This window comes from Sphaerodactylus townsendi, linkage group LG12 (assembly GCF_021028975.2).
Source record: "Sphaerodactylus townsendi isolate TG3544 linkage group LG12, MPM_Stown_v2.3, whole genome shotgun sequence".
NCBI lineage: Eukaryota > Metazoa > Chordata > Lepidosauria > Squamata > Sphaerodactylidae > Sphaerodactylus > Sphaerodactylus townsendi.
In genome coordinates this window covers 1608934-1636407 of record NC_059436.1, presented here as the reverse complement: position 1 = coordinate 1636407, position 27474 = coordinate 1608934, and the positions used below count along the sequence as shown (strand labels likewise).

General features: G+C 43.6%; 1 protein-coding gene across 1 annotated transcript; it reads left to right on the top strand.

The window, feature by feature from the left end:
* Nucleotides 1–792: 792 nt before the first annotated feature.
* On the top strand, nt 793–24488 carry LOC125441986 (tumor necrosis factor receptor superfamily member 10B-like). The gene is made up of 11 exons (XM_048513073.1): nt 793–798; nt 1720–2014; nt 12836–12904; nt 14638–14769; nt 15626–15743; nt 16627–16730; nt 16985–17113; nt 18711–18751; nt 19607–19756; nt 20047–20116; nt 22280–24488. Exons 1-11 carry the CDS (start codon nt 793–795, stop codon nt 22576–22578), a joined length of 1413 nt encoding a protein of 470 aa, XP_048369030.1. The 3' UTR covers nt 22579–24488.
* The last annotated feature ends 2986 nt before the right edge of the window (nt 24489–27474 follow it).

Here is a 27474-nt window from a genome sequence, read left to right as displayed (position 1 = left end):
GCCCATTGTTGCAGGTCCTGTTGTTCTGGAAATGCCATGTTTGGAAAGTAGCTTGCAGGGGACAATTGGTATTTCAATCTCATGCACATTTTCCCCAACCTAAAATGGATCACAGGAGCTTCACTGTCTCACTGGGAAAACGTATGTAGTGATATGCCATATAGTTTAATGGGCTGCATAAGTAGATTATATCGTTTGCTGTAATTTGGATCTTACTGTGTAATTTTGTGTTATTTAATGTGTCATGTTAACTTTGCTTCAGTTCTTGCTGTTGTTTTTAGATTTTTGGTTGGTTCTAGGACCCAAATCCTATTTAATAGTTTATCAGGGTCCAATCCTCCAGATAGTATTTGTATAATCTTCCTTGAGTTCCAGAGAGAAAGGTAGACTACAAATAAATTTAAAAATTTAAATAAATGGCAGGGTCCCCAACACCTTTCCTGACACACCTTCCAGATTTTTTTTAAAAAGTGAACAGGGCCAAGTGAAGCTAATGCCCAGCAGAGCTTCTGATTGGTTGTGCAGATTAAAAGACATCCAGTTACACAGAGCTTCTACCTTAAATGTCGAAGAATTACTATGAGTGTTATGCATAACCTCACTGCTTGACTCTTTATGGTTGGCTTCACATTTTGTTACTGCACACACTACCCAGAATTCCAAAGGTGCCCACAGACTCCAAAAAGTTAGGGACCCCCGAAGCTATATTGTAAGGCCTAAAGCTTGAAACAGCAGCCAACCTCCCCTTGTTGTTCCCTCTGCACGGTATTAAAAGTTTGACTGCTTCTGAACATGGAGGTACACCAGGCTTCAATAGGTCCAATTTAATAAAGGTTAAATAACAACTGCTCTGTTCCATCCTGGGCTACTGTTTATTTATATAAAACATCCCCTGCACTCTTAATAGGTCTTCAGGCTGCTGTTTGGATTTTAAAAAATCAAAACAACAATAAATACTTTAAATATCAAACAAGTAATATTAACATGAAGCATATTGTTAAATAGAAAAAAACATCAGCTTTGAAGTCAGCCACAAAATCTATGATTGGTTTTTAATAAACCCAAAAGGTCACAATACAATAAAAGATTTTAAAATATTAAAAGCACAATAGCCTCAGTTTAGCCATTTTAGCTCCTAAGAAGGGCTCAACCTTGAACTGGTCTGGAACCCTCTTTTTTGTCTTTTTGGTCATCCATGATATTTGTACAACACTCTTCCAAAGGCACTTTTCAAAGGAATCAACTTTTGCCCTGCCTGCTTTCTTCGTGGTGTCTCATGCCCAGTGACTGTTGATGGAGCCAAGGAGCAGAAAACCTGAACACGTGCCAATTTCTTCTTAGAGTTCTGAGATTACCCTGTAGCTGTTACTTTGGTCGTTTTGACATTTGGCTGCAATCCTGCTTTGGCATTTGCCACTGAAACCTTCATCAGGAGTCGTTGGGGGTCTTCCCTATCGTCTGCTAGCAACACGTCGTGGGGTCACCTGCAGATCTCAGATCGCTACTGTTCCTTCTGCCATTTTTTCCTCCTGAAGGCCTACAGTAAGTAAACCTCACGCAGTCTTTCTGCACTATTTTTTTCCAGGCGTGAAGTATCTCCTTCCCCTCCTCCATCCTCCCGCCCACTTGTTCAACACGCAGCCTGAACGGCGAAGTTTGCGCAACTTTGGCTTGCTCACCGCTCGGGGAACTCGCGGGAGACTCAGGGCCGAATAAGAGGAGCCGCCGAGACCTGTTGAAACCGCCTCTGGGCGGAAACCTCTGCTCACATCATCTGCACCACAACCTGCCCCGGCCCGGGATGCTTCACACAGTCGGTGGCTGGCGAAGCGGGAGGTTCTTGGCAGTGAAGCGGAGCTGAAGTTCAACGGGATAGGAGGCGCACAGCCGTCCCCAGCCTCGCAACGGGCCCTGCAGGTGGGCGCAGCTGCCCCTGGCGATCCCGTGGCGGAGGATGCGGACGGCCCTGCCTGCCGGGGCGCTTCTGGCCCTTTCGCTGCCTTTCTGTCTGCTGGTGAGTCGAAGCTCTCGCGGCCGCTTTCGGACCGACGCTTCCTCTGCTGCCTGTTGCGTTTTCGCGAAGGTGGCCGCATCTGGGCAGATGTGAGGGGCGAGGGTCGGGCTTTGGAAGGGAGGCCACCCAGACAGGGGTGCGGCGGAGGAAGGCTCTGGGCAGCCACCCTCGCTGGGGGCGTCCCGGCTCCAACCTTTGGGAAGGGGCTGTCTCTCTCAGTCGCTTTTCTCTCCCCGTCCCGCTTTAAAAAGTTCCCTGCAAAGTTGGAGGATGTGTCTCCGCGGCGGGCCCCCTCCTCCCTCGCACGCCGGGGGAGCCCGGAGCCACGGCTTGGAAGCGGTGTTGCGGGGGGCGGGGAGGCGAGAATAGCACTGGGGTCCCGGCCTGGGTGTGCGGGCGGTGGGTTTGGAGCCAGCCCTTCCCCCGCTGGGGCAGAGAATTGGGGCCGGGGGTCGCACTGCCGGGAAGCCTGGCTGCAGCTCCTCTGGGCTGGGGGCATGCCCGGGCATGTACAGGCCGCCTGCTGGATGCGGGCTGCGGAGGACGCTCGGTGGGAAGGGGAGCGGTGTTTTCGCCGGCGACCAACCAGTTGCTCCTTAAGACAAACGTGACACTTCCATTGGCCGAGTTGTCTCTGGGACTGCTCGTGTCCCGTCCCCCCAGTCCCGCGAATCTCGACCCGGATCATTGCATTCCCACGTGACGCATTCATAAAGCCCACCACAGTCAGAAGACCCGTGGAGAAACCTAGTGGAGCGGGCAGAGGGGAAGGACTGGGGGGTGGGGGGGAGCGCGAGAGATAGCGGAGCTCCCTCTCCCCTTGGACTAAGTGACACCTTCTGAGCCGCCCCCATCTCCTGCCCCTTCCGTCGGGCTCGCGCAGCCACGTGCATTTGCGGAGGAGTTGGCCTTCTGCCCGGGGGAGTTGCTCCGCTTCTGGCAGCTTCTGTGCCGCGCGTGGCAGCCGTCGCGGGTCAGATTTGAACTGCTGCATTTTCTCGCACGCTCTTCCCTTTCCGTTTGTTTCAGCACCGGCGCGGTGGTTCTGGGTCTGGTGCTGCTTATTCCGGGATGGCAGCCTCTTCCTTGGAGCCATCCCACGCTTTGGCTCGGGCTCCGTCGCAGAAGTTGGATTGCCAGGGGGAAGGTCCCGGGCGGCTCACCCACCTTCAGCTTTATGATGGCATCCAAAGGATTAAGGGGAATCGGTGCTAGCTTAGACGTGATCTTTACTGGGCGGGAACTATATATTTTGCACGGTTTCCATATTGGTTGTTGGCTGGCTGGAATTGGCTGAATAGTCCGAAAGGAACAGACAGAGAGCCCTTATTTCCTCGGCGTGATTTCCCGTTCCTTAAAGGCACCATGAAGGAGTCGGCCGCCTCACGGGTGCTCTTGAGAGTCGGTGTAATTTGATGAATGGGAGGGGAGTTTTTATCCTGGTTTGCGAATTTCAGTTCAGCGGGAATCCGGAGTGGAGCTATTGTTGAAAGTAGCAAAGGAGCCAGTGTTTTTGAACACCAGAAGTTGTGCTAGTCCATCTAGCTCTGTATTCTCTACCCATGACAGATTTGTTTTAGTTTCAGCTGGAAGAAGTTTTGTTCATCTTTAAGGTGGCCTGGAATAAAAAACTCCTGTCTTATTCTGTGGCGCCGGAGTGAGTCCTTCAGGACTTCCGGCAACGAGAGAGGATCCCAGCGGCTGAGATTATTTATCCGGTGATAAGAGTGAAACCAAAACAAACCTCCAGTGGCACTTGAAAGATTAGAAACATGTAGCGGTGTATTATTAAGGTGCTACTAGATTTTTGTTTTATTTTGAAACAACAGACTCACAGGGGGAAAAAAACCTTTGCAATTGTCAGATAAGATTGAGCCTTGACTGTCAGCATGCAAAGAAGGTCCTCTGAGAGCCCAACTAGATAAGATGCCCGGGAGTCTATGATGGGGCTCACAACTCTCTTCTTTTTTTCTGCAATGATCAGACTTGCAGGAATCCAAAAACTGGGGGTGGGGGGCAGAGGCTTGAAACCCCCAGAATCTGGTTCCTCTGAGCTTGCATGTTTAAAAGCAAGCATGGTACTCCATGGGCCCTCCTGTAGATGAGCTGTGTTGAGTTACCATTTCTTTGTTTGCCTTCAAGTTGCAGCTTACTTTGAGGCTGATTATACAGTGGTGCTCTGCCCCATGTGGAAGGGAGATTCTTTTCAGGGCAAAGATTCCGTTATGGACACACACACACCCTCACACTCGCTGCACATCAGATCTCATAATCTCTCATAAAAAGGTGACCCCTTTCCCTGCTTCACAGGGAAGATGAAACAAATGGCCCTGCCTTATTCTTTGCTTTTTCACTCTACCCTGCCCTCCCCAATAATCGAGCGGGCTTTTTAAGGACTTCCAGTGGAATGGCATTTCACTCTGGTTGAACCTCCGAGTGCCCCCAGACAACACATTGCTAACAGGGGCAATTTTGCCGGCTGTACAGCAAATTTTTCTTAGCTTTCTCTTCCCCAGATATTGGGGACCTTAAATTAGACAGGTGAACTGGAAGGGCCTGGATTTTAGACCCCCTAGTTCTGAAAACATCCAGAATCAGCAGTGTGGGTGAGCAGTTGAACTCTTCAAAACAGCCTCCCCTTTTCTCCTCATTAGTCTCTTTTCTTTTCTTTTGTTTATCTCTTTTATTTTTCAACAATAAGGGGAGGGCTTTTTAAAGCTTTATTTCAACTTCAAGCTTTTGTACCTTATTAGATCTATCAAAATAATGACATATCTAATACATGAATATTGAAATACCAAGAAATATTGATATGAGAAGTCTCTCTCCCCTTCCATGGCAGGAAGTGTGTGTGTGTGTGTGTAGTGAGGGAAGAGAATATTAGTTCTAGGTCAGGACATGGTCCCCTTCTTCAGCAGGGTGTGATCCAGGGAATAGCCTTGCCCTTTCATTGGGGGCAGGGAATTATTTTTGGAAAAGGGCTACAATAGCAGCAATTTTGATATAACACCAAAGGGTTTTAATAAAGCCAGCAATCTTGCAACTACCGGGTGTGATGAGATGTGTGCCTTTAAGAGTGAACTGATGGAATGAGTTAAAAGAAGCAGGAACAGCAGGATTGTTCAGCAGGCAATGGGATACCTCCTCATGTACAAAAAGAAAAACATTAGGAGACCCCACTACAACCCCACTGTGCAGCAGAGAGTCCTGAGGAAAGTGCTCCACACATAATGGGCCACAGTGATCTTGTAGGGGTTTCAAAGTAGGAGACAAATGGAAGTAGTTTGCCATTGCCTGTCTTTGCCTAGCAACTGTGAACTTCCTTGGTGGTCTTCCCATCCAAGTACTAGCTAGGGCCAACCCTGCTTAGCTTTTAAGATCTGACTATCCCGGATTATCCAGGTCAGGTCTTGTTACGAGTACCAAAGAAAAACTATTGCCAGATTTGTTTGTTTGTTTTTAAAGTCAGTCTCAAGTTTACTTAGAACATCTTGTCAACTCTTCCTTTCTTGGGGTGTGGAATAAACTATCACACCCATCAGGTGTGATGATGAAGGCATCTCTATAGTAGCTAAGAGTTGTTCACATCTTGCTTAATGGAGCTTGCTTTGCTGTTTAAAGTGAAGAAGCTGGCTAGCATTTGGTTTCAGTAGAGGTGGTTAACCTTATGGGTTTCAGTTAGAAGCTTGCACCTTCATTCTTCTGCAGTACCACTGGAGAAACGCCATTTGCATGGCTATTGTATTGTGACGATTGCATTGGAACCGATAATCACCAGGCTGAAACCAGAGTAGCCTCCAGCTATACAGTCTCCCCTTGCTGTTAACAACTGTGTGGCTTTAAGAACACCCCTGGCGTGCTTAAGTTCTGTTTAATGCTACATATAGCACGTGAGGCAAAACACAGTTCAGGAAGCCACAGCGATAATATTACAAGTGCTGGGGGCAGTCTTACCTAAGGTTGCTTGGATGACGTAACTTGTTTTGAGATACTTTGATCCTTAAGCACAGTTTTTGACCTCACAATAGTGAAGTCATCAGAGGGTGCGGTCTTTGGCAGGAATTTATTTTCTTGTTTGTCGGGTACTATCTATCTCCCAAACTATTGGACCTTTTTATCTTCCTGTACTTGCATGTTCCTCTCCCCCCTCTCTTCTGCTTGTATTTGGGTTGCCAGCCTCCTGGTGGTAGTTGAAAATGTGCTATTACAACTGATCTCCAGGCAATAGAGATCAGTCTCCCCTGGAGAAAATGGCTGCTTGGAAAATCGAGTCTATGACATAAAGCCCCACCAAGGTTCCTCCCCTCCTCAAACCCCACCCTTCTTGGGCTCAACCCCCCAAATCTCCGGGAATTTTCCAACCTGGAGCTGGCAACCCCAGTTTGGACCTGTGCATTTATTCTATAACTTCAGGCATGCGTTGAAGTAGACTCCAGTTCACAAAACTTCTGCTGAAAAATATTTGCTGGTCTTCAGGGTGCCACAACACTTTTTTGGTATCTTGTTTGCAACACACTGATGTGGCTAGTCTTCTGAAAGATGTTGCTGAATCTTGGACGTTACTATAATGGCTTTTTGTAAACCCAGATGTAACCGGAAGATTGCTTACTCTTTCTTTTGAATGCTTCTTCCACAACTGTCACTTTGTCATTCAAAACCTGCAGGTGCCATGCAGACAGGCGTTACTCATGTTCCTGAAAAGTAGCAGGGAATTTTTACTTTACTAATGTAGCCAAGTAAAACTGCTTTTAATTTCTCGTATCTTGTTCATTAGGGGGTTTTGAGTGCCAAATTAAGGGGTCTTGAGTGCCAAACTCACAATGATCCAGCACAACAGTTTGTTAGAGTTTGACACAAATGGTTCCCGAAGGGATGATGCAATGCCTCATCCTCCAAAAGAGGCAGGGGGTCTGTGAGGGGAGGGGAGGTTGCATCATCCTGTGCAATTGAGGGAAGGGCTGCTATTTTAAGATCTGGTGCTTTTTTTGTGCCTGGAAGAATGACATCATTGTGATCGCTACCCTCTCTTGTTTACATTATCATTTTGTTGAGCTCATCACTTGTGGCTTTAACTGCCCCTCCCTCCCTCCCAGGCAAACTTATCTCCTGATCAGCTTCCTACAGTAATGAGGGCAGGACCAGTTCTTGCATGCACCTCTTTTACCGATCCATTGTCTTTCTCAGTCAAATGTGTGACTAGCCTTCTTTGAAAAGCAGAGGTGTTCTTGGGTGATAATAAAATGTTGGTTAGTTGTTCAATGAAGCCATTTCACCCAGATCAGTGTTCTTTTTTATATATGGCTCTTCCTGAGTCATGAAAAAGAGGCTCTTATTCTACAGCAGCAAAATGTGTGTGCACTCACTTGTTGACTTGAGCCCTTTTCCCCCGTGGGTTGGGAAAACACCACCCCCACCCCGTCAGAACCAGTACAGCTGAAGAAAGATAGATATCCATTTTGAATTCTGCACACTTATCCTAAGGATCTGTACCCTGGAGTCACCTTTGTTAGAGTCTTCATTATGCCAATTTTGCTTAGTTGGAATTTCTCAACTTTTGATGACTCACGGCATAGGTCTGTTGTGAAATTTTCAGAGGTAACTCAGGGAGCCACCATGGTGTATTGGTTAAGAGCAGGTGGATTCTAATCTGGAGAACTGGGTTTGATTCCTCACTCCTCCACCTGCGTGGCAGAGGCTTATCTGGTGAACCAGATGTGTTTCCGCACTCCTACGTTCCTGCTGGGTGACCTTGAGCTAGTCACAGTTCTCTCTGAATTCTCTCAGCCCCACCTACCTCAAAGTGTCTGTTGTGGGGAGAGGAAGAGACAGGAGCTTGAAAGCTACCTTGAGTCTCCTTACAGGAGAGAAAGGTGGAATACAAATTCTCTTTCTTTATGGCTGAAAACAATTTGCACCTGGGTAAACAATATTATTCCTGTTTGTAGGCTTCTTAAGCAGGGTGGCCACGCTTTTGTAGGCTTTTTAGAGGTAGCTGGTTGAACAGAATGCTGAACTAGAGAGACCTTTGGGGTGACCCAGTATGATTTTTCCCATGTTCTTATGCATCTGAATGATGCAGCAAACCTTGTGGTGAAGTTTTCCATGCCATGACTCGGCTGTGCTTCTGTTTTGGAGTGACCCTTGCCTCTCTCTGTCTTTTGAGCAACAGAACCTGGCAGAGATCTGAAGAGGAGAGGAAATGGTATGGCCAACAGAGCTCATTAATGTACAGGAAGCCTTGTAGGAGTGAAGTCATCCAGGCTTCAGGGTACTGTTGCTGGGCAAGCTGATGAAGTCTGCCCCACCCCCAGCCATCCAAACACCTTCTGCTTGTCGAGAACTAGGACTGTGGGACCCAATGTGCTTCTTTTCAACAGAGTAGCTGCAACTAGAAAGAGAAATCAGGTGCATGCTGGATAAGCACTTTGTGCCTCTCCCCCTCCCTGCATGATTCATTCTGGAAACATTCTTGGTCTTCATCCCAGTGGAGGGAGGTGCGGGGAGGAAACTAAGCAAATAAGCTGCTGATCTGCAGCTGCGCTTCTTTGATAGTGAGGAGGGAAACGGGCCAAGTCTTTGGCAGCGGTACATTCCTTGTTACCCCTTCTAGCATTAAACTGGCTGTTGTGCCTATGTACAGTGCATTGTCTAGTGTAAGAGGTGCTCAGTTGGAGTAACATGTGTCTACATTTGTCTTGGTGAATCATAACTGGTGCTAAGATTCAGTAAGATGCTGGCATTTTAAATTGTTGGTCTTAACTTTCCTCCTCGATGGGGACTCAAAGCTGCTTGCAACATTGTTCTCTCCTTCTCCACTTTATTCTCGCAAAAATATCCTTGTGAGATAGGTTAGACACTGTGTTTCCATAAGAAAATGAGGGTTTGAATCTAGGTTCCACACTCTAACTTCTATACCAGATTAGCAATATCTTATTGCTCTGGACACAAAGCATATTCCAGGTCTTCTTCATGTTTCCAGAAAACCTCTGTTTGGCCAAAAGTTATTGGGCGGGGGGAGTGAGAGAGGGGGGGGGGGTGAGGAACACATACTACTACTAGTACTACTTTTCTGCCTCTTCCTCTCCACCCATATGTTGTCTAGGGGTGGACTGCTAAGAGTAATAATGGCTATTGCTATTTTTATTAGTTGTGGCTGTGAGGGTAATTTTTTGGCTAACTGTTGTTCATCCCTAATTTACACCATTGCCCCTGATTTCAAAGACCAAAAACCAAAGACACTCTTCTATATTCTCACAAAAAGGGTTGCAAGTAGCTATGATGGTCCAAATCATGGTGTGGTCCTATTAAATGGTGTGTGGCTTCTGTTTTGGGGTCTTGTAGACATCATTTGGTCACACAAAAGATCATGGGCACCCTTTATCCTGTGCAGTTGGGTCTTGCCTTACGATCTATGAGTTTGCCTTACGATCTATGACTTGCAGTCTAGTATAGGTAGAAGTCATTGCTACACTAGAACCAGTTTCTCCCACACAATATTTGCTCAGGTTTTCTAGACTTTTCTACAGCATCCTTCTTGCTTCTTAAGCCTGCATATACAGGCAGAACAGCATTACATTTCAAAAGGATGGTTAGTATGTAAGCACTTGAAGAGAGCAAATTTTCCCATATGTTCAGTAGTGGTCCAATACCATCTGAATGCATTTCCCATCAGAGTCATAAATTGCATTATATTTACTGCTTCTTCTCCCCCCGCCTCCTCAGGTGTAGACTTGCTTATAACGGAAGGCTTTTGAGAATAATAATGGTAGAAATCCCAAGGTCAAAATGCAATTATAATTCATCAAAATTCATATCCAGAAGGCTTCTCTATTAAGTTTCCTTGAAATAATTAAAGCAAAATGATGACAAAACATCAGATAAATATATTCCATGAGAATTCCACACCCACACACAAAACACTTTGCTCTGAGCCTGAGTTTGCACAGGAAATCTGTCCCCATATTTTTGACTCAGCTTCATTCAGTTGAGGAACCCAGCCAAATTATCTAATAGCTGTAAAAGAGGCTTTTTGAGTAATTTGAAAGTAATTAGAAGACTTAATCCCCGAAATCCATGTTAGTTTTCGGGGAATTCACCCGGCCTATTGACAATTTATGCAACAATGCAAATTATTTTGATTGTTTCAATAGCTTCTGGTTTCATCAGGAAAATCTGCCATTACAGGGACTCTACCTTTCTTCACCATCTACTCTCCTCCTAGGAACCAATATGTTATTGGCCATCTTCCTCACTTGGATTCAAGGCAGATTACTTAGTGAGTCAATATAATCAACAGGATGGGACATTCAGTAAACAATTTAATAGAATTAGGGTTGTAAAACCAATCAGAAATCTAAAAACAGAACTAAAGCGAACAATAAATGATGCAGAAATGACAAATTAGGATCCTGGATTCAGCAAGTTTAACACAGTAATAAAAACCACAGTCCCTAATAATTTATCCATGCCCATCTCTGTGTCCATGCCAGTTTTCACATCTGTGAACAGGTGTGGCATCTGCATCTGTCAGATCTTACTCTCATCAGCAGTAACAGGTTTGTAGGATGGGAAACCACAATCCAGTACTGCTCTAACCTTTGTGGTTAGAAGACTTAATCTCTGAAATCCATGTTAATTTACTGGGAATTCATTAAACACATTCATTTCCTGAGAGTCAAATGCCCCTGACCTTCTCAGAGCACTTCTTGCATCTCTCCTGATGATAAATCATTCCTACAGTAGAGTAAATATGGCTTCATCTCCCAGAATTTCCCCCAACAGAGCCAGTTAGGGGCTCACAAACATACCAAAATCTTCTGTGTCCAGGGCTGACTTCCATTAAATCAGTAAGGAAGGTCGGGGAATTCCATTCAAAACAGGGGGAATTCCCCGTTGTTGAGTTCCAAGCTTTGAACACTGAGCTGAACATTTCTCATTGTCAGGCGAGCTCCTCTGGAGTCTTTTTGTGGGTTGGGCTTGCAAGAGCCCCCTTTCCCCCCTAAACTCAGATAAGAATTGCTGAAAGCCATTTCTACATCAAAAGCAGATGAGATGGTTTAGACTGCACCCCCCCCCCCCAGCTTTATTGGCTGCAATTGCATCAGAATACTTTTTTTCTATAGAGTCATCATAAACTGTTAACAATTCACAGGATATCTGAGAACTTTCCCTTTCACTTGCTTTGACTTGGATTATTCTACTGCGTGTAGTACCTGCTGTCTGTTGCTGTATGATCCTACTGTGTACATTCTGCATCTTTAACATGGCATGTTAACACTTCTGCTTTGTTTCAGCGTTAACTCAGATTTCTGTTTGGTTTCATATTTCTGCAGTCCTAATCATTTTTTAAAATATTCCATCCTGTGGACTGTAATGACTTACATTGTGTAATCCACCTTACATCTCAGAGAGAAAGTATACTATAAATAGCGCAAATGAAATAAAAGTAAATTTTAAAAGAGCTTCAATAAGCAGAGAAGTCATTTACGAAACTCAGTGATACAGTTCTGTATTTAGTTGAACAATGCCCTTACGCTGAAAGACACTTGTTCCAAGAATGGATGAAACAGAACATTTTCAGAGGAAAAAGCTCCATTATTTCAAAAAAGGACCTTATCTTTTGAGGCAATGGTACAATCTAGCCTGATGCTCAAACTAATTTGACACATAGATGGATGGTGAAGACTGAATAGACTTCCTCTCCCCTAAGCTTTCCATACAAGATGGGTAGCTGTTTAGAGCTCAAGCTATTGAGATAAGTAGAAGGTAATTGTAGAGCAGAAGGAGATCATTTGCATATGACAAATGTTAACTTTCAAAACATATTCAAGTGGGTTAGTATGTTTTCCTTTCTTGTTCTCAAACAAGAGGAAAGCTGATAATAAACAGAGTGACAGTCCTGAGGATTATCACTGAGCAAGGCACATCTACATATATCAGCAAAATTGTAGGTCAACTATGATGGTCCATGGAAGGAGAGAAATGTATGAGGACCAACCACAATATAATTATTATAGGTTGGTTAGATCCAGTCAGCTTTTTGCTCAGTCTCACCCATTCACCCTTATTCTTCTTGACTTTCATACATGTAGGTGCCATGTTTCTCAGCATAGCCTCTGTGGTGATCAAAGACCCTTTTTCACCAGCAGAAGAATTTCCAGAAACATTTTCACTGCAGAATAAAGGCTAGCAGCATTGACTTCGTATGTGTTTTCTCTAAAATCAACAACGGAGACAACGCAACCTGGCTAATTCTGTTAGAAATCTTGTTCTCTAATTTAAATCATAATCCAGTCTTTCCATCTGGAATACGATAGCTAGAACCAGGACCAACTTAACACAAACTGCCAACCCAAACCACCTTTCCTGTACAGCTGTTACTTGGGTACTGAACTAGTTCTGGCTAGAGCCCAGGAACAATTAGAAGATGGTTGTATCTTCTACAAAACACAGTGTGCTGGATCTTTTTTGTTGTAGAATTCTCCTCCTGGGCCTAGTGCCTACCTAGCCGTTCTCTTCCCCCCACCACATCCATTTGAAAGTTTGAAAGTAAAAATACATTTTGGCATAAATGCTCTTGTATCAAAGCACCACGTTCAATAATGCACAAAATAATGGTTTTGACAATGTAAAAATGAACGATAATTCTCATATTCGTTCGGGACTATATTCTAATGCAGAAGCATACCATTGTCTCAATCACTGCACCTTAACTGACCGGACTAACATCTTTCTGTGGAACAGAGTATAGTAGACATTTGCTGCTTGAACAAAAAAGCTTCCTGACTAATTTTTTCACCCACACTTTTTTTTGTTTTTCAGTACCACACCAAAGCGTTGAGTGTCTCTCAGAAGAATTCCACTCCTGTGGTCTCAAAACTGAGCCGCGAGGTGAATGAGTTCTATGATCATAAAGGGCATCTCTGCAGGATGTGCCCGCCAGGTACCATGTTCCCCAGATCTCTCTGACCCTTAGTTCACTCTTCTCAGTTACCTGTGTTGCTCCTTGTGGAACAATATGAGTTGGGCACAAGTTGTTCAAGAAATACACAAACTTAATTAAAAGAAAAAGCATTACAAAGGAGACTCTTGAAGTGTGGGGATAAACTTACTGTAGGAAGAGAAATGATATTTCAGCTTTGTTTGCTGTAAGGATTCCAAGGTACACCTGCAGATTCAGAAAAAGATAGGACTAGACCTCCTTCAGTCTTTTTTTTATTGTGACTGATGACTGGTCTAGTTTTGGTTATTGTTTATTCATGGGATAGTTTGTTGCTAATATTCAATGGCTGAGTTGAAAACAATCTAAAACTTGCTTGATTTGGAATCAATAGAGTCATAGAGTTTTAGGTAGTTAGTTTAACAGCTGATTACTGTCCTATTGCTCAGGCTGGGGCCGTGGTGGCAAACGTATGGGACTCCAGATGTTCATGGACTACAATTTCCATCAGCCAATTGGCCATGCTGTCAGGGGCTGATGGGAATTGTAGTCCATGAACATCTGGAGTGCCATAGGTTTGCCACCACTGGCCACTGGGGGAAAATTATTTTTCTTTTAATGAAATAGCTTTTCCATTAAAATGACAGAGATTCAGTTGTGGTCTTCGGGAGTTGATTAGCAATAGCTAATATAATATAAAATAGCAATGTCTTGCATTTGCCATACCAAGATTATCTCCAGGGGCTTTGGCTTGTGTCCACTGGAAGATTTTGACATGTATCAGTGCCCTTGCAGAAGCGTGATAAAAACCCCTCACATTAGCCCCTTGAGCTAAGTTATACATGGCATATACTGAGCCACCTTTTTGCTTGTGCAGGGTGCAATACAGTATAGCCCTTGCTATACTTTTGTTGCTTACTTTCATGAATGTTTAAAATGTATTTAGTTCACTTATATTCTAGCTTTCTCCCCAGTGGGGATCCAAAATGATTGACAACCTTCTCCTGTCTTCTATTTTATTCTCACAACAACCGTGTGAGTTAGGTCAGACTGAGAGCATATGATTGGCTCAATGTCACCCAGCGAACTTTCACGGAATGAGCGAGGATTTGAACCTAGATCTGGAACCTAGATGTGTTCATATATATTGAACCTGACACTTTGAACAATCAATATTGGTCGGTCTTGGATAAATGGAAAAATTAGTTCTATGAAGCTCATTGGGTAACTTTCAGCCAGTCTCTTTCTCTCAGCTTAATCTTCCCTCAGTGTTGCTGGGAGAATAAACTATTGGAGGGGCACTTAATCTGCCCCAAGTTCTCTGGAGGAAGGGCAGGATAAAGGTGTAAGAAATATGTGGACCGTGAAAATAGCTAGATATGTGCCACTGTATACACCTGCCATTCTGCCCAGTAAACATGAGGATTGATGCTAGTCCCCCAATTTAATTGTCTCTTCATAGAAGAGTCTACCAGGAACTTTTGGTACTTGAGACAGAAAAATCCAAGCTCTTCTTCCCCAATAATAATTAAAAAATCTACTCTTCCTGCCACCTAATGGTAACAACAACATACCATGGAGACTTTGTATACCAGGGGTGGGGGGAACAGAAAGATTGTCATTTTAAAATCTATACTCCTTGATTCAGTGATTTATGCCTTCTTATTTGATTGCCTTCTTGCAGGTAATTCTGTCTTACAACACTGTGAGACCTCTGGCAGTAACTCGACTTGCAAGCCCTGTTCCAACGATTCATTCTCTACACACTGGAATTCTTTCCATGAGTGTGTTCCCTGCAAAGTCTGCAGACCTCTAGGTATTTTGCATGGGAAGAAGTGGGAAGGGAGGTTCTCATGTTAAGGGTAGCCTTGGGTTACGTTCAAAATCCACCAACAGCTTAGTGGTTGGAACAGCTGTCCTTCAAAGAGGGTGGGCTCTGTTTGTTTGAGGAGTGGCTACGGCACAGTGGTAGAGCATCTTTTTGCATGCAGGAAGTCCCAAGTTCATTTCCTGCATGGCCTGTTAAAAGGCTCAGGTAACAGGTGATGTGCAAGACCATAATCTGAAACCCTGGTGAGTTGCTGCCATCCGAATAGTCAGTATCGACCATAGGCTTGACTCAGAATAAAGCTAGTTTACGTATATCAGTGACTGCACATAATTTCAAACTTATAGAGGAAGGTGCTAAGCACTCTTAGGCTTTCTCTACTCAGGGCAGTGTGAACTTCATGCTAAACACTAATAACATTCTAGATCAAGAGAAGCTGGATTCTCTATTCTGCATTTATGCCAATTTACTTTTTCTGCACGATTTTATTTTGTTTTTGCTACTTGTGGGCAGAGCAGGCAGCTGGGCAGGAATACCTGTCCTCCAGCTGGGAATCTAATTCAACTACTTCCTTTGACTTTCTGAGATATGTCAAGCATATCTACAAGCATTTCCAAACCAACTACACAGTTGTAAAGACTACAGGTTTGTTTTCTTTTTAAACTGAAAGTCTCTAGATTCACTGGGTTTTGGTTTTTGCTCATGCCAAATTGCCATCCGTGCACCGTCCAGGTTGTACAAAAGCCACAGGTGCTTAGGTGAAAATTAATTAAGCGTGTTGTATTTATTCCCTGGGAATTAAAAGAATTAAACTATGCAAACTCAAGTGTGTTTGTGTTTCCAGATCAAGTGACACTAAAGTTGTGTTCCAGAACCAGCAATGCTGAATGTGCCTGCAAGGAGGGCGCCTTTTTTTGTTCCCCCAGCCAGCCATGTGAAACATGCCATACCTGCAAACCCAGGTCAGTTCAAAACAATGCATGTTAGATGCTTTTTAGAAACACAAGCTTGTCATTTTCTATTCTCATAGCAAGAGGTTAGGAAGATTTTACAGTGCCTGGAATCCTACCCACACCTCCTTTCTGTCAGCGTGGTGTAGTGGTTAAGAGTGGTGGAGAGGTTTAATTGTGCAGTAGAAAAAGCAGTAAATGTACATCTGTAGTCAGTTGCACACTAGGCAGGGAAGTGTGCAGTCTTAGGTTTAAATAGGAAGGCAAATGAGAGTTGTAAACATACAAGCAGCACCTTTATGACAACTGGAACCCAGGTGCCTTGTTTCCAGATGATCAGCACAAAAGTGTGAATTGTTCTTCTGGCTGGTGTAATGCGACCTAATGCGACCTAGTTGATAGGGGCCCCCTCCATTTACAACATCAAGTGGATCCTACCGTCTCTTCCCCTTTTGGGGTTAGAGGGAACTGATAGCAGATGCCATTCTTGTTTTAATGCTAATTTTAATGCTGCTTCAAGACGAGATAGGGTTTATATTTTAATTATTAGAGCCTGTATTTATTGAAATTGTGGTTTTAAATTGTTATTGTGCTCTATCTATACGTGTTCACCGCCCTGAGCCCTCCGGGGGCAGTCTATGAACCCAATCAATCAATCAATCAATCAATCAATCAATCAATCAATCAATCAATCAATCAATCAATCAATCAATCAATCAATCAATCAATCAATCAATCAATCAATAATTCTACTGCATCATAATGTTGCTTATCTGCCTATCTGAGGAAGCTATACTTCTTTATTTATTCTGAAGATATATTTCACACGATGAGTCTGGAATTCGAGTTTCTTGTCTTCTCCTGGAGAAAGTACAGTGTTTTTTCTGTCTCCTAGGTGCCCTGATGGAGAAGAGATGGTGCAGCCTTGCACGCCACAAAGTGATATACAGTGTGTGCCGATTACAACAAGCTCACCAACTGTTCCATCAGGAAAGAGCGGTAGGTTTCTCTGTGTGTGCAGGTTGTGTGTGCGCTCAGGTGGGGAGACAGCGTTCCTTCTAGTATTGGGCCAAAAGTAGTCCAGTTTGGTATTACGAGCAATTCTAATTATAACTTCATTATTGTCTTCCCTAATTATATTTGTTTATTATTGCCTGGGCAGTTATTTTTGTTATATTGTGAAGTGGCCTTTGGCCTCACACAATGGATTTTACCTACATGCCTACTTAATTATCTTTTATCTTTCTTTTGAGATTCCAAAGCAATTGTTCCACTGTGGATACTTTTGGGCATCATTCTTCTGATTATCCTCGGTTGTGTGATGTATAAGTACAGAAAGACTCTCCAGCGCTCCAGTGCTCCAGTTCTCCAGTGCTCCAGAGGTAAAATTGTATTTCAGCCTTAACTACTGGGAAGACAAGTCCTAACTTTCTCAGTTGTCAATGGGCAGGGTATAGTTGTAATTCTGGGGCTTTGGGTATCCTATATTAAAAGAAACCAAAAATTTGTGCCCAAGCACTGACATTTACAGAATACAGCAACCAGTATTTTATAATCAGGCATAGTTTAATTCTGAAGTTGCTAGTCAAGAAGATGGGCAAGAAACATTGAAGCTCCTGCCTTCCAATTGCTGAAAATCATATTCTGCGGCTTCTGTGATTTTTCTGGAGTTGGCCCACATGCTTTCTAATATGTTTCTGCTGCATAAGGTCTAGAAATTTGCTGTCTTAAAAAGTACAATTTTTTTCCAGATGCTGGATTCTAAACTTGCTGCTGCTTCTGCATTCTGCTCTCTCTTTTTTTGCTTCTTCTTCAAAACTTATACACTGAATAGGAAAGGAATTTTTGCCTCCATCGTGCTCATATTGGTAGGACTTCACATGAAACCACAAACAATACTAAATCCAGTGAACTAAATGTAACCTTTGTGACAGCAGTCAGTGATAGACTTATCCATAAACTTATATAATCCCCTCTTTAAGTCATTTAAGATAGAGGCATTGCCGCATTTAATTGCATCTGTGAAAGGACAGTGACATTCGTGCAGCACCTTGTACTAAAGGGAGAATGTAGTGTTTCACCTGTCTGTCATGGTTACTGCAGGAAACCAAAGTCCATTGATAATTTGTTGTAGCTTCTCTGACAGAACAAAGAGGTTGTCAGACACAGCTGTCTTCTCACTGTTGCCTTGGTGAGTGGGAGGTGCAGCCATTTCGACTTTGGAGAAGGAGGGTAATCTTTTGATAGGCTTCTTTAGCAGAGACAGTGTAATGGTGCAATGCTTAAAAGTGGTGGACTCTAATCTGGAGAACTGTGTATGATGCCTCACTTTTACATATGAAGCCTGCTGGGTGACCTTGGGCTAGTCACAGTTATCTCAGAACTCTGTCAGCCCCACCTACCTCACAAGTTGCCTGTTGTTGAAGAAGAAGAAGAGGAAGAGGAGGAGTAGTTTGGATTTATATCCTCCTTCCTCTCCTATAGGAGACTCAAAGGGGCTTACAATCTCCTTTCCCTCCCCCCCCCCCCACAACAAACACCCTGTAAGGTGGGTGGGGCTGAGAGAGCTTCGAAAAGCTGTGACTAGTCCAAGGTCACCTGGCTGGCATGTATTGGAGTGCACAGGCTAATCTGAATTCCCCAGATAAGCCTCCACAGCTCAGGCGGCAGAGCTGGGAATCAAACCCGGTTCCTCCAGATTAGAATGCGCCTGCTCTTAATCACTACGCCACTGCTGCTGGGGGGGGGGGGGGGGAGGGAAGGTTATTTTAAGCTGCTTTAAGATTCTTTAGAGAAAAATGGGGTATAAAAACCAACACTTCTTCTGCATCAGACAGTTTTGAGAATGTTGAGCTTGAGAAGGACGGCTGGGCAAGAGGCAACCCCTGTTCTTGTCCAGTTGATTAAAATGGTTTCTATAGCCCTGATCTGGGCTTTTCAGGCTGATGTTGACTAATGGCATTTTGTCCTCTTTTGCAGACCACACAACAGGAACTAAAGCAAACTCGATCCGCTCAAAGGTGAGTAATTGTGATCTGCTTCCAACTCTGTGGGAGGTAAAAATTAAGTGTTAACATGTGAGGGACTAGTGAGATCTTGCAGAGAAGGAGGATTTCACCCTCTCACCCTGACAATAAATGACAGGACTTTATTTTGAAGATTAATACGCTATCTTTCAAATGGCATGACTATGGACAATTTACAAACAGGTTAAAACCTTTAGCAGCCCTTGGTAGTTGTTCCCTGGCCTGAAAAGCGTCTTCCTGTCCTCAACTAAACCCAGGGGTTTTTCGGTCCTGATCCCAGCCTGGTGGAACACTCTGTCAAATGACATTTGTCTCAGTTCTGCAGGGCCTGTTCAGCCAGGTCTGTCGTTGAGGACAGAATTGAATTATGGTTCGATCATTTCTGGCCTCATTTTCTCCTGTTTCTTTTATTTGTCCCTCCCCTCTGTGTTTTGTGGGTTTTAGGGTAGGGCTGGGACATCCAGAAGTTCCAAGATTATTTAATTATGCATTATGCGTGCAGGTTTTAGAACATATTGTATTTTATTATGTATATTATTTTATATTTTACAATGTATATTTTGTGGTGAAAACCACTCTGAATTGAGGAGGAGGAGGAGGAGGTGGGGGTGGGGGTGGTGGGGGGTGGGGGGTGGGGGTGGGGGTGGGGGTGATGGTAATAGCAACAATAATAACAATGTCCGAAATCTTTTGGCAGCTGATGGAGTCTCTTTCCTGTTTGGAGACTTCCTATTGCTGCTCTACCGGCTGCTTGATTTTGTCTTTCAATTGCTCTCACTCCCTCTCAGTGTGGCCTACTACTAACTTTGTAAATGTGTGGGCTAATGCAAGTTTTGTACTTATTGCAAGACTCTCCTGTGGCTGCAGACAAAATTGACTCGTGGACAACCAGAGAGTGGAGACAATGAATGGAATGCACAAGTAGACCTGGCATCCCAGAGTCACTCTGGCTCCAATACAACAGGGCAGCCTGAAGAAACCATTCCTTTGCGAGAGAAGGTAACTGGAGGCTTGCTTTGCATGCATACTGATTGAATCATGAAACAAAGTCAAAATCAAACTTGTAAGCCTAGGATCAGTCCACAGGGTTCCTTGGAACAAAAGAGGCCAGTGCTGATTCTGCTAATTAAATTACAAATAGCCAGATACCCACTCTCTTGTTCAGCTATTCACTAGAACTAGTTCCTTTGTAGAGTTAGACAGCAGCAATGCCTACAGTGTTGCATATACCCCCTATACTGTTCCATGAGACATCTTATTAAGTTTGTCTCCTTTCTGACTTCTTGTAGGAATGCTCAGTACTCATTGAAGAGGAGAAGGGGAAGCTGGTTCCTGCAAATGGGAAGGACGCAGAAGAAGGTGAGTGTTCTTCTGATCTTGTACCCCAGTTTGAACACACTGGACAGCATATTCCTGTGCACATGTCAGTGCAAGAAAAATTGTTCCTCAGTATTCAGAGACCTGAGCCGAACTCACAGTGAACCTAACGTGGGCCTGTTTCTAGGATTGCTAGACATTGCAACTGATGTTTGTACTTACTACATGGGAGGGGAACGCTTCAGGGAAAATAGTGCTTGCTGGTTCTGTGCCATGATGGTTTTGTGTCTCAATCCCATAAATGAGAGGACCCAATGGGACAGTTTGTAGTGCCTCAATCCCATCCTTTGTATGCATGATATTTTTTTTAAAAAAAGCTAACTTCTGAAATAATATACATTTCACTTTGACTACAATGGATGGGCAGTCCTGGGCCTCAGTAAAATGTACCTGTTTCTCTCTGCAATGGGTGCTGTTTGGCCTGATCTTGTTCACTTAAAACATTTGTGCTCTGCCATTTGACATTTTGTAAAATCTCCTAAGAGATCTATAATTAAGAATGCAACTGGCGGGGAAATGCTGTTTTCTTGCCTCACTCAATGAGCAAGGCTTTTGGGAAACAGCGTTTTCCCACGGGTGCCATGCCAACAGCATCAGGTTGCAGGTGCCGCTTTTAGGCACCTCCTGTTTCCTTCAAACTTACTTTCTCTCCCTGCGGAGCTGTGGGGGTCAGAGGGCAGCGTGGGTGTGTCTTCTCATCCCTGTGGAGCTCCGCAGGGAGAGGTAAGTTTGGGGAACCAAAACAGAGGTTCACAGGCCGCGGCCGTTCCGGGTCCGCTTGCCTGAAAGCGTGCGAATGGCCCCGGGGCCACACTGGTATCATATATGCCTCTGTGCAGCCTCTGTAGTGGCCCGTGCATAACGGGCCATAATCTCTCACAACTGCTTCTCCCCACTCTCTGGGATATCTGCCTGTATAAAACATACTTACATCTGAGTTACTGTACATCAGAAATTCCAGCATCTGCACCCAAAAAATGCTACGAGAAGGACTTGTCACAAGCAGCCTGTTGATACTACCATATTGTACCATCCTATCTGAAACTTTTAAGTAACTGTTATTAGTGTCAGTTTTCTTAACTCTAGAGAATCAGCTGCTTACATCCAAATTGACTGCCATTACTAAAAGTCTAATCCAACACAGGAACTTTCTACAAATCAGAATAGAAGACTTAAGTTCATCCCAAGAGCTATTTTCAAGCCAAAGAACATAGGGCAATGTTGTTTGTTTAAAGAAAATTATATGAATGAATTATATGAGTGTCCAAGATTCCACAACAATTAAATGATAAATAAAATGTCATACAAAATGCAATCAGCCTCAAACTCATGACAAGTCATCAAAGGCTTTCTGGACAAGTTTTCTGAGGGTTTTTTTTGGGGGGGGGGGCGAAGGACTTTTGTACCTGTTGTGCTTCTGTGGTGCAACTACTGCAAATTTTGCTACCTCCATCTGTGAAAGTGTTAGTTCCAGCGGTGGGATTCAAATAATTCAACAGCTGGTTCTGGTGGTGGGACTCAAATAATTTAACAACTGGTTGTTTACAAGCACCATTTCAACAACTGGTTCTGCTGAAGTGGTGTGAACCTGCTGAATCCCACCACTGGTTAGTTCCCATAGCAAGAATCCCATAGGGAGCCTTGAACTAGAATGTATGTGTGGAGGCAGCCTTTCCTTCAGGTTGTTAATAATCTTGCTCCTGCACTTCCTAGCAACTGAAGTTTCTGGACCACATTATGTCCATTACATTAGTCCAATCTGGATGTTACCAACGACTGCATGCCAGTGGTCAGGTCAGGAATGTCTACAGCTGCCAAAATGAGGGCTCTCTGTGGCTTCTGAGGCAGGAACATTCAGAGATCTATCATGACCCAGCCAGGGATTTACTGATGGATTGTGGCCTATCTTCAGCCCATCCTGCTGTCATATCACTTTGAAGCCCTGTCGCCAATACCTGTGAATTGTGTTCAGGCTTTGCCTTCAGAGATTAATATCATTTTTATTGGCACTTACAGGCTTAAGATTTGTTGCTGTTGTTGTTAAATTAATTCTGCCCCAGGTATCCCACTATTTGGACTTTTCCCCACTGCCTTGATTTCCACAGAATTATGTCATTCACAGCATTTTATCTGCTTTCCTTCTAGCTTTGCGTCAGTCTTTCTTTCTTTTTGTGGATGAGGTGCCCCTCAACAAGTGGCATTCCTACATGTCGGTCCTTGGTTTGACGTACAACGAGATTGACACGGCAAAATTAAACTCCCCCGGCGATGTGGCTGAACAGCACCATCAGATGCTTCGGAAATGGCTGGATAAAAACGGGAAGAATGCATCTTTGGACACTTTACTGAAGACACTCTGTGACCCAACTGTGAATCTCAAGGGGGTTGAGATGAGAATAAGGGAAGCCCTGATCGATAGGAAGATGTATTATTACGAAGAATGAATCCTAAAAACAGGGCTGCCTGTTTTCCATCAGCAGTAGTTGCCTGCCTCGGGTTCCTTGGAGAGGGTGTGTCTCTTACAGCCATTTAATTCGTTTCTAATGATTGGTGCCAGGACCTTGTAGCTGCTGATACCTGCTGCCCAGTCAGAAAACTGATTTGCTGAAAAAGTATTTTTTTCAAGGAATTGCAAGGGGTAGAGAATGTATCCTGGCAGTTTATGGTAACTGGGTGTTGCCAACCTCAGGGACCCAGATTCTTGCCACTGGACAGTGATAAATCCTTTCCTGGTCCAGAATATTCATATTCAGTATGTTTCTCTGGAGAGAAGTTTTGTTAAAAAATACCTCTTTGTTTGAGTTAATTGTTTGCACTCTAAAAATTGTGCCACTCTGAGCCTTTCCAATGGAAAATGGCACCCATTTTTCTTCATTTTAGAAAGTGATTTCACTTGTGGTACCTAAAAACCTCTTATACCTTCTGCAAACAAAGCATCTTTGGGTATGTTTGATTAGATACTTGGTTCTTTTAGTTTTGTACCAAAGTTGTCTTGGGAGTGGGAACTCTGGACATTAGTGCTTCCGAATCCTGCTGCTGTCAGGTATGAGAAGAATTTCAGATAATTTGAAAAGCTGGAGTGGCATTTGCTTTTCTTTTGGCAGAGATGTTAATGCATACATAACTTATGTGAGATGAGCAGGTCTGTTTTTCTAGGTGCATAATTTTAAATTCAGCAGTACAGATTGAACAGATTATTAGCCATATTGGCAAATTATGAGTAGGCTAAAGAGCTGTTTAAAAAAAAAAAAGAAGCAACTCTGCACCTTTCCCCCTCCCCTGCCTTTAGTGATTGCAACATTAGTTGCACACAGCTTTTCAATCTTATTTTTTCAGTCATAATTAATAGAAATTTGATTGAGTAAAAGCACAGATACTCAGGAAATGTAGTTTTGCAGTTGAAACAACATTGCATTTCTCTACACTCCCAAGGAATGTTTCCTGAGTTTTTTTTCTGTTTCTACATGATTTTTACGCACTTTGGAAGCAGATATAAATCTTTTGGTGCAAAGCTAAAATCCTAAAAGGGAGATTTTAGTACTTTTCATTTTTTAAGTATTAGATTTATTGTGTGTGTGTGTATGTATATATTTATTTTGGCGCGTGTTTTTTACTTTGCATACATCATTTTCACTGTAGTATCATAGTATCTGAATAAGCTTCTGAGGGCTGCAGTTGTGAAGACCCCTTCCTTAGAGTAAGTTCCAAAGTCCAAAGACTTTGCTGGCTGCCATTGCTGGCTGTTTTGAGAGGCTTGTTGAATGCTATTCTTTCTCAGAGCCTTGTTACTTCTCTTCAGTAGGCTTCCATTTCTAAAACCTGATTTCTGCTTCTGTCCAGTTCTCTGAAGTGGCTAAAAAGCTAATGTGGTAGAGTGGATAGACCTGGACCAAAGAGGCTTGGATTCAAATCTCTGTGCAGTACTAAAGAGTACTGAGTGGCACTGTGATTGAGAGTTTCTTTCTCTGGGTTATTTTTTAAGATGTATCAAGGAACCCCCATGAAAGATCACTCTGAGTTTCTCGGAGGAAGGGCAAAATGCCCTTGACTTGACCAAAAGTTTATTTCTTATAGCTGTATCCATCCAGTATGGGCTGTGCACAGAGGCGTAGCTACAAGGGGAACAGGGGTGTGCATTGCACTGGGTGCGCGCCTGGGGGGGGCGAGGCAGCAAAAATTTCAGGTTTCTTTTTTGTATTTTTTTTAGTGTTTTTCGGTTTTAGGCCTACAGGGGACGCAGTTTGTTAGGTTAGAAGCCAAAATTTCAGGGAGTTTTTGGGGGACTCTCCTGATAATACCACCCAAGTTTGGTAAAGTTTGGTTCAGGGGGTCCAAAGTTATGGACTCCCATAGGGGGTGCCCCCATCCCTTATTGTTTCCAGTGGGAGCTAATGGGAGATGGGGACTACACATTTGATAGTCCATAACTTTGGACCCCCTGAACCAAACTTCACCAAACCTGGCTGGTATAATCAGGATAGTCTCCTAAAGATATCCTGGAAATTTGATGCTGCTAGCCTAAAAACTGCACCCCCTGCAGGCCTAAAATTGAAAAAACACAAAAATATAAAACACACAAACGAACATGGGGAGGGGGGAGAGCAAAACTCAGATTTTGCACCGGGCTCCATTTTCCCTAGCTTCGCCCCTGGCTGTTCAGCTGGGCAACCATACTTCTATCAGTGTCTCTTCAGCTTATTGATTTGGGTGTCCATTTCATGAGATTCTTGATAGAGTTCTAGTTATGGAGAAAAGTAGCAGACTCACTGATTAAAGGTAAAGTTAAATGTTTATTAAGGCTCTGCATTTCAGATAGGAAAACTGAGAGACGGGGATAAGCCTTCATCTACCTCACTAGCAAGGGAAGGAGAGGAGACTTCAGAGGAGGATGAAATCAGACCTGAGATTATAAATCTAAGTCAGACAAAAGGTGTGGAAAGGATGAGAGGGTCTCTAATCTTACCACCCTTTCTAGCTGACCACTTGCCCCACCCCCTGCTTGGTCGTCTTCTTTTCAGTTCCTTTGCACCCCAGACATTGTTACTTCCAACACCTCATCTCAAAGTCTAGTATGCAGTCCACAAGATTCATCTTCTTAGGCCCTTTCTGCACAGGCCAGTAAAAGTGGGGGAAAGGTGGGTTACACGAACCTGCCCTCGTCCCAGCCTCTTTGCATGGCCTGCTATTCAGTGGACAGCCAGTGGACAGCGCACACACCTTTGCACGAAGGTGCATTGTTTCTGTTCTTCCTGTCAGCTTCCCCCCCCCCCCCCAGCCTGTGCTTCACAGGCAGGCAGGACCCCCTGGGCCATGATACGGCCTGTTTCCCCTGCGTGGCTCTGCAGATGGGAGCCAAGGAAGGGGTTTTCGAGAATCGCGTTATGTGCGATTCTCTTGTTTTAACATGGCTCACAGCCATGGCCATTTGCTCGGCTGCAAGCCGCCTTGAAACGAAAGAATCACACATAATGTGATTCTTGAAAAACCCAAGTTTTTTTGGGGGGGGGAATGTGGAGCAAATTCACATTGGAATCGGGATCTGTGCGAAGTCCCCCCGCCCAACCCAGGTTTTTTACCGGTGTTATTCCGGTTTAATTGGCCCATACAGAAAGGGCCTTACATAGACTTGTCTCCAGGTGAGTGCATCTGCAATAATTTCTTTCTGGAAGTACTGCAAATCACCAAACCCATTTTCACGTTTCTCACGAGATGATGCCTTCTATCCATATGCTTGGTTTAGCTGTGCAAACTTTATTGTTGTTCAAAAAGTTGTATGGATTTGGGTTTGTCTATCTCAAATCCCTGAATCAATTAGTATCAATTTATATGCCTCAGCTGCAGATGCATATTCTGCTTCAGTCAATGATACAGCTGCTCCACCTCCACAAAGGAACATTCTATCTCTCGCATCTCCTGCCCCTGTGTTTCTGTCCATGTGTCCCACCAGCCTGGAATTCTTGCTTGCTAGCAACTTACTGGTCTTTCGTCCCAGCATAACAACCTCATCTCTTAAGTTCGGCTGAGAAATGACTACCTCTGGGTGTAGATACCGAGTTTAAAGGGAGGGGCCTTGCAGCTAAATCTTTCTGCTTCTGTTGCAACCTTATCCTTCACTTGTAATGCAGAAAAAGCCTCATATATAGGAAACAGACAATGCTTTACAATGAATATCAGTTGTCTTAAACTGAGTCAGACCATTTACGTTTTCATATATTTACATACCACTTTTTCCCCAAGTGGATACCCAAAGTGATATATAGCATTATCTTCACTGCCATTTTATCCTCAGAAGAATCCCATGAAGGAAGTTAGGCTGAGAGTGAGGAGCCTAACGTGGTCCAGCAGAGTAGGAATTTGAACCTGGCTCTCCCAAATCCTGCTCCAGCCACTATACCACACTGCTATCTACCTCTTCTCTCACTGGCTGGTCTGTTCCAGTATTACCTGCTGTGACTGGCACGGGCTTTTGGGCCTACAGTGGCTGCTTCCTATTTCCAATACTTGAGCTCTTTACTGGAAAGGGATTGAATCTGGGGCCCAAATGCTATGCAAGTCTGCAGCCATAGTTTAAGGAATCACAATGTCTGATCACGTAGCCCTGTTGAGAAAAGTTACTTTAAAGTTCAGCGTTTTGTTACTTGTTGTATCTGTTCTGTTTATCTTTGTTCGTTTTATTTGTTGTATGTTTATCTCATAGCAATAATAAATGATCTTTGCAAAATTTGAAAGTGAACAAAGTAGATTTTTCACAAAATAACTGGGATCAAAAGAGCTGTTAAGAAATCCCAAATATTTGTGTTGGCTCATGTTTGTTCAATTCTACCTAACATTCCTAAGTTAGATGATATGCTCCTTTGGGGACTGAGACCTTTCTCTTTGGTTTTGAAGCTCTGTGAAACGTCATGTACGTTATTGGAGCAGTATAAAGGATTTTTAAAAGTTGCTCAGCAGGCTGTGCGACTTTTAAATTGATAAAACAGCATTTCAAAGATAAGTAGTCAAGTGAAATCCTTTGTTATTTTTAGTTCGTTTACTAATAGTTGGCTATACTTTCTGAGCCATTGCGATAGAATAGAGATCACAAATCCAAGTATACAAAAAGCCAGGAAAAGGATTGTCAACAACTTACCAAAGGCTTTAATTTTAGCTATTTCAAAAGTTGGCATGAAAGCCTTATTACTTGTTAGAAGAAACTAGTAATTCCTTAAAAATGTAATCCTGTGCCTGGCTATAGTTTATAGAGATCCATAATATGGTACTCATTTATTTCTTCCAAAAAGCATACTTTTCTAAAGCAAATCTTGGCTTCCGTCAGCTCACTGAGGCAGGTGTTTCAGAAG